General features: G+C 45.5%; 5 protein-coding genes and 1 long non-coding RNA gene across 8 annotated transcripts in view; 3 read left to right on the top strand and 3 right to left on the bottom strand.

Moving 5' to 3' along the window:
• Window positions 1–142: 142 nt before the first annotated feature.
• On the bottom strand, window positions 143–1,069 carry LOC127750731 (uncharacterized). The gene is made up of 2 exons (XR_008011827.1): window positions 834–1,069; window positions 143–211 (listed from the first exon to the last, which is right to left on the bottom strand). It is a non-coding gene; the product is annotated as an uncharacterized LOC127750731 (long non-coding RNA).
• On the top strand, window positions 1,069–4,306 carry LOC113203682 (AP-3 complex subunit sigma-2). 3 transcript variants are annotated; one of them, XR_003303258.2, is made up of 6 exons: window positions 1,069–1,334; window positions 1,570–1,661; window positions 1,745–1,928; window positions 2,006–2,113; window positions 2,454–2,546; window positions 4,139–4,306. XR_003303258.2 is itself a non-coding variant. In XM_026418479.2 (5 exons), exons 1-5 carry the CDS (start codon window positions 1,266–1,268, stop codon window positions 4,259–4,261), a joined length of 576 nt encoding a protein of 191 aa, XP_026274264.1. In that variant the 5' UTR covers window positions 1,069–1,265; the 3' UTR covers window positions 4,262–4,306. The 3 variants fall into 3 exon arrangements, 1 of the variants encoding a protein (XP_026274264.1); XR_003303259.2 differs by lacking the exon at window positions 4,139–4,306 and adding an exon at window positions 2,860–3,854; XM_026418479.2 differs by lacking the exon at window positions 2,454–2,546.
• A 365-nt stretch (window positions 4,307–4,671) lies between these two features.
• Window positions 4,672–7,458, bottom strand: LOC113203681 (tetratricopeptide repeat protein 8). Its single transcript, XM_026418478.2, has 9 exons — window positions 6,916–7,458; window positions 6,647–6,828; window positions 6,268–6,562; window positions 6,057–6,190; window positions 5,845–5,985; window positions 5,468–5,617; window positions 5,192–5,363; window positions 4,906–5,112; window positions 4,672–4,811 (listed from the first exon to the last, which is right to left on the bottom strand). Exons 1-9 carry the CDS (start codon window positions 7,015–7,017, stop codon window positions 4,695–4,697), a joined length of 1,500 nt encoding a protein of 499 aa, XP_026274263.1. The 5' UTR covers window positions 7,018–7,458; the 3' UTR covers window positions 4,672–4,694.
• Window positions 7,459–7,483: 25 nt separating this feature from the next.
• On the top strand, window positions 7,484–11,086 carry LOC113203677 (mitochondrial import receptor subunit TOM70). The gene is made up of 10 exons (XM_026418473.2): window positions 7,484–7,770; window positions 8,139–8,306; window positions 8,489–8,696; window positions 8,780–8,945; window positions 9,023–9,236; window positions 9,321–9,455; window positions 9,579–9,803; window positions 9,888–9,984; window positions 10,092–10,215; window positions 10,294–11,086. Exons 1-10 carry the CDS (start codon window positions 7,516–7,518, stop codon window positions 10,442–10,444), a joined length of 1,743 nt encoding a protein of 580 aa, XP_026274258.1. The 5' UTR covers window positions 7,484–7,515; the 3' UTR covers window positions 10,445–11,086.
• On the bottom strand, window positions 11,075–12,250 carry LOC113203678 (ATP synthase subunit g, mitochondrial-like). The gene is made up of 3 exons (XM_026418474.2): window positions 12,083–12,250; window positions 11,458–11,618; window positions 11,075–11,378 (listed from the first exon to the last, which is right to left on the bottom strand). Exons 1-3 carry the CDS (start codon window positions 12,231–12,233, stop codon window positions 11,265–11,267), a joined length of 426 nt encoding a protein of 141 aa, XP_026274259.2. The 5' UTR covers window positions 12,234–12,250; the 3' UTR covers window positions 11,075–11,264.
• A 2,928-nt stretch (window positions 12,251–15,178) lies between these two features.
• LOC127750733 (nascent polypeptide-associated complex subunit alpha, muscle-specific form-like) overlaps window positions 15,179–16,851 on the top strand; it is a 12,636-nt gene continuing 10,963 nt past the window's right edge. Inside the window, exon 1 of the mRNA XM_052273113.1 lies at window positions 15,179–16,691. Coding sequence (XP_052129073.1) covers window positions 15,684–16,691 — 1,008 coding nt within the window. The 5' untranslated portion in view covers window positions 15,179–15,683. The remainder of the gene's footprint in view (window positions 16,692–16,851) is intronic.

The following is a 16,851-nucleotide window of genomic DNA, read 5'->3' as shown; positions in this document are numbered from 1 at the left end:
TAAGTTGCAAATGGTTATATACACCTCTTTTAATGAAACCTAGCAATAACTACTTATTTATTCTTTAAAATTGACACACATATCAGAAAATATCCTTGAATGCAAACTGATCAAGTTGAAAAAAACAACACACGGATCTTACCTTAATTGAGTGCTTGAGCAGGCATCCGCTGCCTTTCTAACTATGATGAATTTCATTGCTTGAGATGGTCTTAAAGATTTCAAAGTATGCAGTTAACAACACATGAATAACACATTGTTAAAAATTTTACAGACTTAGGAACTACAATACTGTGATCTCAGGAGGGGTGAATTTAGCATAAGAGAGAAATATTTATTTGTCTATACCTTTTATGTTTAGTAATAACTATGTTAAAATGGGTAAGCGAGCACTTGCTGTTTTAGGGGAAATAATTATAAAACTTAATGACACCAAGTACAATAAGAATGAGCGTAAACATTACTATCAGAAGAATTCAACTGATTTTGACAAGGCATGTTTCTATGTTTATCTGCAAAACTATCAATAAAGTGGCGATTGGCCTGGATGTGGGGACCAAAGATGTAGTATAACAATCAGAACGCAAACAGACCCAGCTTCCAACTCTACATATGTAACCTCATTAACGATAGAATAGTCAAGGCAGATTTCAATTTATGTAAGCTAAAAACAGCGAATAACCAAACCCAAATCGACACCAAGTCATAAAGAAATAACGAGTCAGGCGATGGGAGCAGGATTGCCGAATATCAGCAGGTCAAATCGTTAAGATAATTCTATTTTTTAGGCAAGGGAAGCAAATTTATAAATTTTAATATGTAAGTTTACATACCTGTTTTCTACTTTCTTCATTTTCCCGAACGTTCGAAGAAAAACCGAAGACGGTCCTTTTCGAACTTTTACAGCAACCTGTCGCGCCAAAGCATAACGGCCACCCGAGTATTCCCCTCGGTGAGTCTTTTCTGATCGGAGCGTGTGCCATACCTCCGCGGTCTACCGTAGCCTCGCCGGTAGGGGCCATCCGTGACCGGCGCACAAGGGTCCGGTACGTTATAAAATCTCGCGAATGTGTGCGTCACGTCGTCTGTTCGTTTCGTATGTTGACATTGTGTTGGTTAGTTCTTGTGCACCATCACAAACTTGGTTTTTGTTGATTCTGCGATTGTGCTTTAACTGATACTGTAACCCCTGCGTTGTGGGAAAACTTTTTAACTGTAACCAAACCACCAACTTATGAGCATATGCTCATTATTATATTTTCATTATGATCAAAGCCATCCTTGTATTCAACAACCATGGAAAACCTCGGTTGTCAAAGTTTTACCAATATTTCGTAAGTATTCGCATCGTCTTTTGAACTTATCAACTATTACTTATTTTCCTATAATGCAAAGTACATTAATCTTTGCAAAAATCTGGGCAACTGATAGTTTGGTCGTCATTTATATTTTATGCTTTAACAAATCAACCTAACCCATACATTCACCCTGCGAACATAACTTTCAGTTTTTCCTTGTTCCTCAATTTTACTGACTATTGCCCTGTTGGCAACTACGCTTATGTTTCAGAATGAAGATATGCAACAGCAAATTATCAAGGAAACCTTCCAACTTGTATCGAAGCGTGATGATAATGTGTGCAATTTTTTGGAAGGAGGAAGGTAAAACTTGTTCTACTTTATACAGCCTACTCCTATCAATGTTTTTTTTTTCTTGTTTGACTTTATCATGTTATGTTTTTCAGTTTGATTGGAGGATCTGACTACAAATTGATATATAGACATTATGCCACATTATATTTTGTTTTTTGTGTTGACTCTTCCGAGTCAGAGTTGGGCATATTAGATCTCATACAAGTGTTTGTAGAAACACTAGATAAATGTTTTGAAAACGTATGTGAATTGGACTTAATCTTTCACGTCGATAAGGTATGTGGCTGAAAGTTCCTCTGATTAGAAATATTTAACAAATCTTAACAATAACAGGTATTTTTTCTTTCTTTCAGGTTCACTACATTTTAAATGAGCTTGTGATGGGTGGAATGGTTTTGGAAACAAATATGACTGAAATATTATCAAGAATTGAAGATCAAAACAAACTTGAGAAGCAAGAGGTATGTAAAATTTGTCCTTTCTTAATGCTGTAGTGTGAATATAAAACTAGTCTACTATAACAAGTCTTACACAGTCTAAGTGGAGCATTCTTACCCTTCATATATATTTATGAGATTCACAGTTTTTAACCTAAAGCCCAGGTTTCCCATTTTTCTCACAGCATATCCCCCTCTTTTTCTTTACTAGACAAGATTTCAACCATCCAACCCAACTGTAACAGCTTTTATTTATTACTTTTAATGCTGTAATGTAATTCAAGTCTTGAAGAAGGCTGCACCAATCACTGTTTTAATTTGTTTTTTGTGCACCTCATAGCGTCAAACATCTTATTTTTTTCAGACAAGCTTCTTGAACATTTACGAATTGGTCTAGAGTTCTTCACCTGGCATCATTTTTCTTTCTATGCATAGGATAGAAGTCTATTTTGATTCGGTAGGTGCTGGGTTACATTTTTTTTTTGTTTTGTTCTTTTTTTTGTTTCCATATGTGTGTTTGTTGTCCCGAATGCTTTGTGTTTGGGTTGGGACTTTTTATTTGTGTAGAACAGTCCCTGTGGCAATTTATCTCTTTTTATCAAACCAACCATCCATGTAGATGTACTACATGGAAAGCTCACCAGTATTTACAGTTGCAGAGTGTGTTAAATTTGTTTTCTTCTGTGTCTTAGGTGGAGCAAAAGCTGCTACTGAAAGCTGAATAGTTCTGGTATAAATCAACATTTTCAAATGTGTATTCTGGTTTTCAGAGCCCTTGGTCTTCCTCTACCTTCTCTTCTTCTACAAGTGCGGAACATTCTAGGACTACCAAGCGCTTTCATCCTAAACGCCTTCGAAGAACTATATTTCTTCCTTCACCTTCGTTTTGATTCATTGCTGGAAGTAATACTTCAATGCAGTTATGTCTTGACTCATCAAGAGGCTACTCTAGCACATACTGCTGTGTGCTTTGCGCATGGACTGGATGTAGCCTGTTGTTCTGTAGTCTGAGAAACAGTAAAGTTACCTTTGAGCAACAGATCCTATTGAGTGAAAAATAGAAGAAGAAATCTTCAAAAAACACAGACAACTTTTTGTAGACTTTTCCAAAATTTCTATTTGCTTCTGGTACCTTTAACTGTTTCACCCTTGATTGTGCCACTGTACCTTTTTGTAATTCTGTCGGTTCAGGGTGTGTGCTTTGCTTTGTTGAGAGGAGATTTTTACTCCTATTTTTTGCATACTGCTGAATGCTGTAATTTGAAGTGCACTGCATAGGGCACAGATTGTGATCCTTGGTCCTTCATTCAAAAGCACAGCACACATATTATTTGATCTTATTTCTTTTGCATATCATACTCCTACAGTTCATATTTGGTTTGTGTTGATAGCTACAGACATGTGCCAAAGGAATGGTGAGGGCTGTATCATGCTTTTTTTCAGTGATTTTAATACCAATCACTGTTATACTTGTGCTTCTTATCCGTTTTAGTATTTTTTTAGCAGCTTGCATCAGGACAGTGCAGTACCTTTCAGCCAAGATGAAGTACTTACTGTTGCAATGTATTGAACATTTCTTGAATTACCCTTGTTGCATAAATAGCTCCTTGTGTCTACAAAGTTACTATTACGTTTTAATACACACAGTGTCATTTGTCTGGGTGTCATTTATGACAGCTGCAATAATTCCCTACTTGCAGACTTAGACATGTAACTCAAAATAAAGCTAGATACTCAAATAAAACTATAATTGTGCCAAACTCTGTCTTCTGTTGAGATAATTTAAAATTCTTGGATGTTTTGATACCATATTGCATGCATGCCCACAGTGCACAGTGTAAAAAAAAAAAAAGGTCTAATGCTTTGATATTGTAAATACACCAATATCATGCCTGAAGCATGTTATTTAAGACAGTTTTATCAAGCAGTGGAGAATATGGGAAGCATTTTTAAAGTTTGAAGTTGGGAATTGTTCTGGAAAAACCACCAAGTTTTCTTTCACCAATTACATACGTAGTTCTAATACCTGACTTTCTTTTGTGTTTTCAGGCGGGAATAGCTGCTGCCCCTGCTAGAGCTGTATCTGCTGTTAAAAACATGAACATTCCTCAACAAATTAAAGATATGAAACTGCCAGATTTTCCTCAAGCAATCAAAGACTTAAAATTTTGAATTAATATATTATGTTGTGATATATAGAGCATGTATTCTATTGTCTCCCTGTGGCATTGTTTACTTCAAACCTGAAAACTCTGCATTCTCATATTCTCAGTATATATTGACCAATTTTGATCTGTACATAGATATACTTCGTTGAATGTTGCTATATAAGATGTTTTAGATATGTTAATTTAATTAATACAGAATTTTTGTTTCTATTTATCAAACGTCTCAAGAGTAAAGGTAATCCAAAATTACTCAATTCAATGTCCAAGTCATGTCATGTCCAAGTCGTACACAATACTATATGACCGCCAAATGAGTGTGACTTTTTTCACACAATTTTAGTTGGATAGCTCATACCTCAGTTTTTTCTTAATGGCAAAACTTTCATATCAACATATTATTTTTATCATTGAATCATTTCTCTAAGTTGTATTCTTCTCTAAATGATAGTAAAGTGTTTTTCAAGCGTATGAAGCAGTTCTTGTGATGGTATATGGTTTGGGTAAGCTTCCAATGCTTTCTGAATGACAATGTAGCTTGCTTGTAGATCTCCAATCTAAAAATTTAAAAAGGAATTGTACTTCTTTTTTTCAAAATGCAAAGAAACAGTATTTTTTTATGGTGTAAATTTGATAATGTTTCTAACAAACCTTATGTGAAAGTGCTGAATGGTTAAAATAAGGCTCAAATAGATATGGGGCCAAGCTAGCTGCGGCTTGGAAGAATGCACGTGCCTCGTTCATCCTCCCTTTTCTAAGCTCCAACACTCCAAGGTTGTTGTAGGCTGGGGCATGGCCACTGTCTGATGAGATTGCTAATCTTAGACATTGACCAGCAAGACGAGTGTCACCCACTCCCTTTAAAAGATAATGTGAGAAATGACCATACTTAAAGGAAATTTTTATATCACAAATATAATTCAATGTGCTTACATACAATTGCAATGAGTCCAATATTGTACCAGATATCTGCAACATCATCATCTTTAGCCAGACTGAGAGCATGCTGAAAACAGCTCAAAGTCATATCATATTGTTGGGCATAGAAACAGCATAAACCTAGATTATTGAACAGCTCAGCATTGTACAGGCCCATTTGCAATAGCCGCCTAGAATAAATATTTATTATCAGATTTTTAGGTTTAGGAAATTGTAAATGGGTAAATCTTACAGAAATATTTATGATGACAAAAAACATCTATGGGGGTCTGACCTGTAGAAACGCAGGGCCATTTCAGGCTGATCAGTATAAAAATGATGCATACCTATGCATGCAATTGCCTCTACGTTTGTTGAATCTTCTGTAACTATTTCTCTATAGTATTTGACGGACATTGTCATATTATTGAGGCCTTCAAAAATCCTGGAATTATAAAGAAAAGCTGTAATTTACGTGAGTGTCATGAAAAAAATTGTTCTGTGACATCCACTGAGAACACAAACCATGCTGGAATTTTAATCCCTCCATCTAATTCTTCTTATACAAGATAAATACTGGGGGGATGTGGCTTGATTTTAACAATATCTATTGGAATGCATACAACCAAACTGACCAACATAGACAAGAACAGATATTTGGCTTTTACACACCGTGCTATTTCTGTGAGCAGAGTTACCTCCTTTGGGAAATATTCCAGACCAGTGCGACACACATCCAAAGCTGAGAGGGGCTGATCCAAACGTATATATACTCGTCCAAGTCTTAAAAATGTCTCTATACACTGATGCTGTCTGTAATACAGCTAAGTAAGTGTTGATTCCACTTTCAAAGAGGATTTAAAATCATTATTCAATTAATTTACCGCAACGCAGATCTGAATTGTTGTTCTGCCTCTCGCATCAGACCAAGAGAATAGTAGCATTTTCCTAGTTGAACTTTCCACCACCAATCTTTGAACTCACATGCTTGAGTAGCCAAGACAGCAAGTTGCAGGGCCTAAAATATAAAATCCAAATAAGGAAGAAATGAGTAAAAACCTTTTTCTGTCTGTATACAAAGCTGATTTTACTCACATGTCGTATGTTGTTTTCATGATATAGTATATAAAGAAATAAGGGTTTTGCCAAGGCAGGTTTGGCTGCATAATTCCCAAGATTTATTCTTGATAGCTGAATGAAAGGGCCACCTGGTTCAGAAAGCATTGAAGCTGTACCAAGCCGTATTGTACGAGCTGACTGGCTAGTTGAAGGACGGGCTGTTTTTGAAGTGCGAGGTGTTCGCAATGCCTGCTCCATAGTACCAGGTCTTGCAGTTTGAGTACCTGGACGAATAACACCGCTGACAGGCCGACCTGTTTGAGTCCATGGTCTTTTCATAGGACCATTATTAGTGTATACTCCATATTTTAAAGAAAAACAAAACCCATACAAATTTCCTAACGAAGAAACCTACCTATACCCCTGCGTAGAGCCGCCTTGTGAAGTACCAGGGTTCTTGAGGGAAGTACCTGGTCTTGCTGATTCTGCTATTGTTTCATTATCCATAAAGGCTTCAGCAATACCCTCTTCCTCTGCCTCTAAGTCATCCACATACAATTGTTCAGTAAGTGCTTTCATTTTGAGAACCCACACTGCCTACAACCATTCCATGACATTGTAAAGATATAGACAATAGAGTAAATATGTTAAAGGACAAAGACAATCCTAGTAAGATACACGTACTTGGTCAAATGGATTTTTATCTAGCAGTTCTGTACAAGTAGAAACACATTCTTCAAAGCATCTTTTTTTGTACAAGCTGAGTGCAAGAAAAATTGGATCCATACTGAGTAGCAGAATTCGTATTCACACGAAATGACCTAAAGCGTGTGATCTACAAAATGAATTCACGAAAATATGTCGATAATGCCGAACTGGCACGTGCTGCGGATTCCCTCCTCCTATGGCATTCTTTCCATATAATGACAATAAACCAGTGAACACCTGTGTTTTGATTTTAAGCGCTTCTGGTTGCTAGGCAACGAACACCAGGTTTGCAACACTTTATTTTTCTTATTGGTAGAAAACTTACAAAAACGAGTCATGAAATATTCCTTAACAAGGTCTAGTCGTCAAAATGTGCTACCTACCTCGTTCTTTGAGCGGAGATAGATATAAAGGGGTCTATTGTCTGCACCCACATTTCTGCAAAGTTTTTTTGTTAAGTTTCGGAACCCGAGTTCTAGTGGCTGTCGGGGCTGTCGTCTGCTTCACGTGTGTTTTGAATTTAAGACCGGCTGACGTTGCAAGTGGCGGTGACCGTTCTTCACACTCTCGAGTGTCATGGCGGCGGTCAGCAGAGCAGGACCTTGGAGCCCGGGTGGGAATTCTTGGTCAAAATGGCAAGTTGCCGTTGTCGTTGGGGCTCCTCTGGCAGTAGCTGGTGTCAGCTACTGGTATTACCGAAAATCTGGAAAAATTCGCAACCGCAACTCTTCCGGCACCTCAACGAACGGCAACCCAACCTCAAAGACCCCCTCTATGGAAGGTCCGGATAACACCGCTGAATCTATAGAAGCAATGATTGCGAACGAAAAGGTAAATAAAACTAAAATTTGTATTCCTCACTTTATTTTTGATCCTATTGGGTGATATAGTTGTGTCGTAGATGTCACTCGGTATGGGAGGTGGTACATGGCTGTAGTGCTCACCCACACTTTGTCACATTTCCCCTCTTGTAATGAAAGGACTAATTTGAATGGGAGCAGCACAGTTCAAAACGTCTTCTCAGATTTTATAACATGTCTATGTACATATTCTGTCAACTCTGTGTTATCTTTACCATTAAGTTGCATATGCCTTCCAAATATTAGAACACTTATCTGCAGTGCAGCTGATAATGTTTTATTATCATTACATGTAATAAAAATAATATATTATTATTATCCTGACATTTGTTTCCAAAGGATTCCTTCAAGAGGGCCCAAATTTATAAGAATGAAGGCAACAAGTTATTTAAAGCTGGAAAATATGATGATGCCATCTTAATGTACACCAAGGCTATAGAAGCTTGTCCAAGTACTGAAAAATCGGATATATTTTATCAAAACCGTGCTGCAGCTTATGAGCAACTGGTGAGTTTTGCATGAAGGAACAAGTTCAGAACCTGAAATCCTCAAGCCAATGTCAGTTCGTCTCAGCTCTCATCACCCTGCTAATTGGTCACAGTCTATGTGAATTGACTAGCAGGTGTCAACAGCTGTGTCCTAGAAATGAGTTATCTATTTTATAACCTGTTGTTTCTGTTGTAAAACAGCGTAAATATTCCAAAGTGATAGAAGATTGCTCTGTGGCTCTAGAGCTTAACCCCAGATATGTCAAAGCTCTTCAACGGAGGGCCAAAGCTTTGGAACAAACAGAAGAGTTGGAGCAATGCCTGGAAGATGTCACAGCAGTGTGTATTATAGAGGCATTCCAAAACCAATCTTCCATTGTCCAGGCTGACCGTGTTCTCAAGGCTCTAGGTGTGTACTTAAATCAATGTATGGTTAGTAAAAGTTAGGAGCAAACAATCCACTCAATTTGATGAAAAATTTCTGATTATTAGGTCGAAAGCATGCCAAAGAAGCCATTAAACATCGAAAGCCTCAAATGCCATCAAAATATTTTATTCGAACGTTCCTGTCAGCATTTAGTGAAGATCCTCTCCAAAAAATGATTAAGTCTGAGTACCCCCCTGAGAGACTCAAATCAGAAGACCTTGCATCTAAAAAGTATGCCTCAGTAGCTTTTAGAATGATTTTCTCTTAATTTTGTAAGTGAAGCACACTCTTCCATTCTTTGTTTTTAGGGGTTTTGAGAAGGCAAAGCATGCTTTTGCAATTGGAGACTATGACCAAATTGTGGCAGCCTGCTCAGAGGAGATTGATTCAGTTGAAGCAGATGGTGGAAGTACTATGGCTGCACTCTTGTTGAGAGGCACTTTTTATCTTTGGCTTGGGGAAATGAAGAATGCTGCAGCTGACTTGGAAGCTGTAATTGAAAATGAAATGGCGGATAAAAAGGCAAGTTTGTGAAGGAAATTTTTAAAATTAAAGTTACATTATTTTATTAAGTTTAAGAATAAAAATTCAATACTTATTTTACAGCTGCGTGTCAATGCTTTAATCAAAAGAGCCTCATTGCATGTGCAAATGGATGTGCCAAACCGCTCCTTTGAGGACTTCGAGAAAGCTGCTAATCTTGATCCTGAAAACTCTGATGTATACCACCATAGGGGTCAGGTAAGGAAGGATGAGTAAATACAAGGATTTTCAAAATCAAGTATTTTTTGAAGTTGTTGCTTGCAAGCAGATTCTGGCAATCTGTGTTTTGACATCTCCCCGTCTCACATATTTATTTTCCAGATGAACCTTCTGCTTGAAAAGGCTGAGGAGGCAAAGAGCGACTTTGCTCGAGCAGTGGAGCTGAATCCTACCTTCCCCATTGCATATGTGCAAAAGTGTTACATTGATTACCGCTTCAGTTCAATGACGAATGGGCCTTCAGCATTTAAAAGTGCGCAAAAGTGTTTTGAGGAAGCAATCCAAAAGTTCCCAGATTGTCAGGAGTGTTACATGCTTTATGCTCAGGTAAAATTGTACACTTTGATATACCTTTTAGCAAAGTGGTGATTTAGTGTTCTAATGAAGCAAATTTTCCTATGTGCATTGCAGGTTTTGACTGACAAAGGAAACTTTGAAGATGCTGACAAATATTTTGAAAAAGCAATGAAGCTTGATCCTTCTAATGCCACATTAGTTGTGCACAGAGGTTTGTGATTCAACAGAACATTGCTGTGAACAAGGAGTCATATTCCCTCATTGAAGTTGATGATGTTTCAGATAACATGTACTTACTCTTTTCCATTTTGAATCTAGGTCTCCTGCAATTGCAGTGGAAGAATGATGTTGATAAAGCACTTAAATTTATTGAGGATGCTATTAATATTGACAGTAAGTGTGAATTCGCATATGAAACTCTAGGCACCATTGAAGTTCAGAGGTAAGATAAAGACCTTCTTTAACCTATCGAATTTCATTGAGCTTTAATGCTAACAGTTTTTCTGTAATCTTTCTCCAGAGGCAACTTAAAACGAGCTGTTGAGCTGTTTGATAAAGCCATTCCACTATCCAAGACAGAATTTGAAATGTCTCATCTGTATGCATTGCGTGATGCGGCTGTGGCACAGGAGAAGGTGGCAACGAAGCTAGGCCTTAGTACTGGACTTTAACTATATGAGATGAAGATGAAGAAAAAGAAATAGTTCTGTGAGGAATGTATCTTTTAAATTTTTTCTTGAAAGGCCTTGATTGGTTAAGTAATGGCTGTGTAAGGTGTACATTTTTCTCTGTACTTAACACTTTAAAACAAAGTAGATATTGTTTTGAATGAATCCTGATTTGTATAGAATGTCAGAATTTTCTACTTCTTCCAAGTTCTGCTCTGAGTGGTTCTAGGTAGGATCACCCTTCCTCATACAAATTTGTTAACAGTACATTTTCAATAATTAACTTGAATGTCATTAACTATGTAGAACTTGTCAGTTCTGGATATTTTTTTTAGTCATTTATCATTCATATGCATTTATTGTTAGTACTATTTTTTTGTAGCTTTGTTGCATTTTTATATTAATAAAATGATGTAGGAAAAGTGTTTTAGGCTTTGGCTCTATTATTCTTTACCAATGTACCCTGTTCATGTATGAAAGAAGGTTAATTCAGATTGTGTTCATTTTTGAGAGTTGTGAAATGATGTATTATTGTCCTGTTAGCACTGTTATATTTTACAATGTGATTTAAAGAGAAAGTTAAACTTAGAAAAGCTGTTACACATTCTTGTAAAAGGAAATAAAAAAGAACTGTTAGACAGGTGATCATAATTGTTATTTCTTTTCCAGACTATTACAATAAAAATTCCAGTACGTAGCAGAAATTGTTCACCTCAAGTTTTAGAATGCCAGATCTTAAGCACAGTACTAAAGGACAACATAATGAAGTTATTAATTACATAAAATGTACATTGGTAAAATCTACATCACATTAATTTCTCATTTAATGATGTTCATTAGGGATGTAATAACCAACGATGTGTCTCTTGCCAATACATTCACCAACAAAGAACCAGCAGCCAACTTCAATTCCAACCAGCACGTTGATCCAAGCATCCTACAAAGGAGAATGACATCAGAGCTATTTGATTGAAAAAATATATACTATCTGGAGGAACACAGAAATCTCAACGTACCCTGACAGTCAGCTGCTTCCAGCGGCCAGTGCGGAAAGAGGTGAGGACGTTGTTGAATCCAGAAGCGACTTGTCCCAGTTCACTAGGCTTAGGTGGGGTTAATTCAGCCCTGGCATAATGCAGGGCAATTTTTAAATTCCTCTCCACTGATGGGCGAGCAGCTGTGAAATGAAAGTGATATGCTTAGAGGTAAAACTTGTTCAATCATATCGGATGATACTGGTAGTGAATGGGAGGAAGAGAGGGCAGGGAAATGGTAATAGAGGGAAGCTGCTGTTGAAAGCATGCTCAAGAAAATATTACGGTCTGCATAAAATGAAAGTTTAAAGGTATTTGACAAGAAGTAATGTACATGCACACAAGCTGAAGGAATAATGAGGTTATGGATCCTATAACCTTCTGTACAAGATGCGGCTCAAATAATAGTCACACCGTCGCGAATGATTTGACGATCAAAGGTGAGGGAAACGTATGTTGCAGCAAAATACTCTGCTAATGAAGTGTTCAAACATCTTTTGAATAGGCGTGTAGTAAAAGTAAAGTTGTATTTATGCGACCGACGTTTAACCTCTACGTTGACTGCCAGGCAAATTATGGTAAATTAAATGCGTTTAAAGGTACTCACCTGTGATGGCGTTCTTGACCAGGGCGGCCATGGTTCGAAAATGTAGGTCTAAAAAGACTTCGAAGAGAGGAAGACCTTGAAGCACTTGTCCTCCACTGAAGTCTGCTAGGCCCAGGAGGAACAATTTTCGGTCGACGGTCAAATGTTCCATCAGCTGACGGCTGACGGAAGTGATGCTGCCAACTTTCCGGCTGCTGCTGACCATCTACTGATGACAACACTTCAGTTCACAGGTACAGCTGGCAACCAAAAAATCAACATTTACACACAAAAACGGCTTTCAGCCGACGAGGAGTATTTAAATAAGTCCATAAGTAGTATTTAAACAGACGAACACGACGGAAGACGCTGGTAAGAGTGGCCATTGCTCTTGTAACATCCGCAAGAAGGCCATTTTGAATCTTTTCGCAGGGCCTGCGGCCCTCCATCGTAAACCTTGCAATAAACATATCTTGTTAGTGTGGGTGCCATTATTTTTGTCTGGTTTTGACCCAGTGGTGTCGAAGCGATGAGAGCAGGTCTCGAAGCCGATTCCCCCGCGTAAGCTCTATTGGCTCCATCAAGACAGCCGTCCGCGATGTAAGCAGCCGGCAGGCAGCGAGCCTGGGGTGTGTAAGTGGGGTTGGTGCCAAGGTCCAAGGTTAATGCCAGCCGATGTCGTTCCCAGGACGGGGAAGACGGCGAGAGGAGTCGCCACCCCGGTGGCACCCACTCCTGACCAGCGCGTTGCCCCGCCCTAGGCCCTGGGGCCCGCCGCGCCCTGGTACGGCGCGCGGGGGCCCCGGGGCCCTCGGGACGCTGGGTGAGCGGCCGCGGCCCGGGCAAGCCGTCCAGGCCCCACCCAGGCCCCCACCCAGGACACAGGGGCCCCGGACAGCCACTAAGAGTCCTCTACGGAGCTGAAAGTCGGGGTCGCGGGTCTTTACTCGAGTCTCCGGCGGCGTCCCTGACAGCCCTCGGAGGACTCCCCCGCCGCAGAGACATGGCCCCGCTGAGTCGCTCCTTGCCCACCCTGGACCTGGTCACGGCTGGCCTCGGCCTGCATGACCCAGCCCAACGGCCGGCGCACAGTGCCTCAACTGCGTCTTGCCCGCTCGTATCTCCAGCCCCACACCATCTGCCACCGTCGCCTCGCGGGGCGCGGCTGGCCGTCGACGGCTTGCTTGTGAGTCCGACAATGTCCTTGCATCATCAGTTTTTGTTTCGTTCGTTCGTTCGTTCTATTACACGACTGCAGCCTCAAACCGTTGGTTCAGGTGCCGCAGCCCCCCTTTCCGCCGCTGCAAGCCACCCCCGTGGACGCCATCAAGACCTGCCTCCTCCCTCCCATGCCGGTCGGCGCCACGGCCTCTGACATGAGTCTGGGATTTATCGTCACCTCGCCGGCCTCGGCTGCATCCGCGGCCTCGGCCGTCACGGTGACCGTGGTCGGTCCGAGCCAGCCTGCCTCGCGACGCAACTCCGCGACACCGCTGTTCCCCGAGAGCGAGGAGGCCGATGAGGGGGAGGTGCGCATCGTAACGGTGACGATCGACCCCCCCGAGCCTCCCGTTAAGTCACCCCAAGCACCGTCTCCAGCCCATCTTCCCCAAACTCCACCCCCTCCCCAGCCTGCACCCCCTAGGACTAAGATCTACCGTATGCCCGCGCCCGCCCCTCAGGTGACAAATCAATCCAGGGGACATCTAGCTCTTTGACCTAAGATGAAACTCATGTCTCACGTTGGTGGTGTCCTCGCGGTCTCCCCTGTGCGCAGTACCGCCATCCGCTTAGGTCCCCCGCCGCTATGCGTCGCCGGCCGCGAGGCACGATGTTTGCGTTCTCGGACGTGGCGCCGGAGCGGAGAGGTGCCCGCGAGCGCAGCCGGACCGCTGACCCGCCCCCGGCACAGCACTCCAGCGCGGAGCCCTCAGCCCCCGCGAGCCCCCGCCACAGCCCCCGGCACAGCCCCCGGCACAGCGCGACCGCGGGGCTCCTCGCCAAGCTGCTGGCGCCGCTGGGGGTGCTGGGGCTGGGGCGCCGTCGCACCCAGGACGCGGAGAGCTCGCCGTCCACCCCCGTCAGCTTGGCTCTCAGCAGCACTCAGGTATTTCAACGGCAAAAAATTGACAAAAACAGAGGGCAAGTGCGTTATTGTTCTCTTTCAATCCTCCACACTTTCTAGCCGGCCGCAGCCACGGCGCACAAGGAGGTGTACGTCAACATGTACCAAGAGGGTGCGCCCGGGCAAAGCGCGCTGAGCGTGAGACACGGGTCCAGCAGCCGCAGCAGCAGCCGGCGCTCTGTCCGACGTCCATCACATTTGGCGCCCGCCGACGCCACTCCAGATTCCGCCGTGGACACCAACTTATCGGTGCGTTCGTCGACGGTATCCCGCTGCCCATCCGTCAAGCCGTCCAAGCGGTCATCGGCGGCGTCGCGGTGTCCATCTGCCAAGTCATCGACGGCGTCCCGATGCCGTTCCGTCGGGCCGTCGCCACGCTCCTCGTCGCGTCCCTCACCGCGGCCCTCCAAGATCGGCTCAGCTCGACCCTCGCCGCGGCCTTCGCGTGGCCCGTCAACGACCACGACGGGGGCGTGGGCAGGCGCGTGGGCGGGGACGACGCGCCCGCGCTTCTTCGTGCCGCTGTCCGAGGAGGGCGTTCAGGCGCCGTGGCCGCGAGTCGCCATCACCGCGCCCCCCGTGTCCAACCCCATGCGCCGTGCTTCGTCCATCCCCAACCTGGCGGCGCCGGACTCGCTGCGCAGGCAGCGCGAGCTCGAGGTGGCGCGGAGGCCGCCGCCGCCTGCCCCGGCTAAGAAGGAGCGCTCCAAGCCCGTGTTCCACAACAGGCAAGGTGTCTGAGATGCCGTAGCTTGCGTCCGCCCGAGTGATAACCGGGTTTGGTCCACGACAGGCAGCGCGTGGAGGACGTGGCCGCGGTCCCGGCGGAGCCGCTGCCCATGTGGCGACAGCCTCCACGCATCCCCCCCGGCCGGGTGTCGTTCTCGCGGCTCTCCCCGACCACCCTCGCGGTGGCCCCCGCACCGGCAACGGCCATCCTGCCGCCGCGGCCCTCGCTGTACATGCCATGGCGGGGCTCGCAATGGGCCCCCAGGTGAGGCTGAGGCGTTAGTTGGGTTGCCTGCTCCCAGCCTACAAGGCGCCGGTAGGCAACCAACCAAACACCCGTGTGCGACATGCAGGCTGCCTCAGCGGCGGGCGCTAGGCCCCAGCAGCGCACCTCCCCCACGAACCACAACGCCCGGGCGCGCCGCGGCGGCAGGCGTGGCCAGGCTAGCCGACGGTATCGTGGTGCGGCGGCTGTACGAGTCACCCACGCTGCAGGGCCAACAGGACGACGAAAAGGAGGCCGCCAAAGACAGTCGTAGCAGGATGACGAGGGGCGCGTGGTCGGCAAGGCTGAACACTCGGCCACCCGCTGCTGTGGTCACGCCCGTCCGCAGGTGAGCCACCTTGTTCCTCTCCGGCCTCACAAGCTGACGATCTCCAGCCCTCCCCATCACCGTCCCTAGGCCGCCCCCATCGCAGTCGTCCTCGCACAGCACCGGCCGGTGGTCGTACGGCGAGCTCCCCCTGGCGGTGCACTGGGCTGCAGCCATGCGCGGCGCCTCCCGCAGTCCCGTCATGACCGTCACCCCACTGAGGCCCGCTGACATCACCAATACCACCAACAGCAACACCGCCTGGGGTGGGCGCAAGCCCTGGGGAGCCCGGCAGCCACCGGCCGCGATCCAGCAACAGTCCTTCCAAAGGACACTGCCGGCACGCAGCCCTGGCCGCAGCCCTGCCTCCCCGGCGTCCAGTTGCAGCACGGCACCCTTCTTTATCACGCCCGCGCCCTCGCGTGACACCACGCTAAGGCATCCCGAGGGGTACCAGCGAGGCCTTCCCACAAGCTACCCCCAAAGTGCCCCGTACCCTCAGGGTCGCGCCTATGGGCCCCCACAGCGCACCCCGGCTACCACCATGCAGGACACGACCCACCCCCGCGGCGGCACCACCACCACCCCGCTGTCGTCACCCGCTGCATACCCCCAGGGTCGCACCTTCGGACCCCCGCAGCGCTCGCCCGCCAGCACCGTGCAGGACGCGCCCCGCACCCGCGGGGGGACCACCGCCCCGCTGCCGTCCCCCGCCACGCCCCGCGGCGGGGGTTACAGCCCGCTTCCCCACCACTACGTGCCGGCGACGGCGCCTCAGCGCGCCACGCCCACCTACGCCCCGGGGCCGCGGGCACCGACTGCCTCGCGGGGCCCCACCCCGCCCCGCCCTGCACCCGGACCATCAGTGGCCGCCCCCGTTATCCCCGATCATATCAGGCGCAACTCTGTGCAGCAGGCAGCCCCCGCCCCAAGTCCTTTGGCCCCTAAGCCCAGCTCCTGGCTACCACCACCTCGTGTAGCTGGGGGTGCGCAATCTACGGCGCCAACTCGGGGACCCACGGGAGCGCTGCCCGCGGCGCCATCCCGTGGACCTATTGGCGGTCCATCCACGGTACCATCGGTACCACCTCGAGGACCCATAGGTGCGCTACCCGCGCCGCCGTCCCGCGGGCCCATGGGTGCTCAGCCTGCGGCTCCATCCCGCGTACCTGGAACATATCCAGTTAGCATTTTTCACGGCGATTCCGCACTATGCACGGCGCGGAGGCGATGCATGCATCGTGCACGCACGATGCACGGTGCACGATGCACGATGCTCGCGCATGATGCATGCATGATCGTGCATCGTACACCGATGTATGCATCGTTCATCCGTGCATGCA

The sequence above is a fragment of the Frankliniella occidentalis genome, unplaced genomic scaffold (assembly GCF_000697945.3).
Source record: "Frankliniella occidentalis isolate FOCC.00 unplaced genomic scaffold, Focc_3.1 Scaffold247, whole genome shotgun sequence".
NCBI classification, from domain to species: domain Eukaryota; kingdom Metazoa; phylum Arthropoda; class Insecta; order Thysanoptera; family Thripidae; genus Frankliniella; species Frankliniella occidentalis.
The sequence above is the reverse complement of the archived record's forward strand: the minus strand, read 5'-3'. Positions and strand labels throughout refer to the sequence as shown.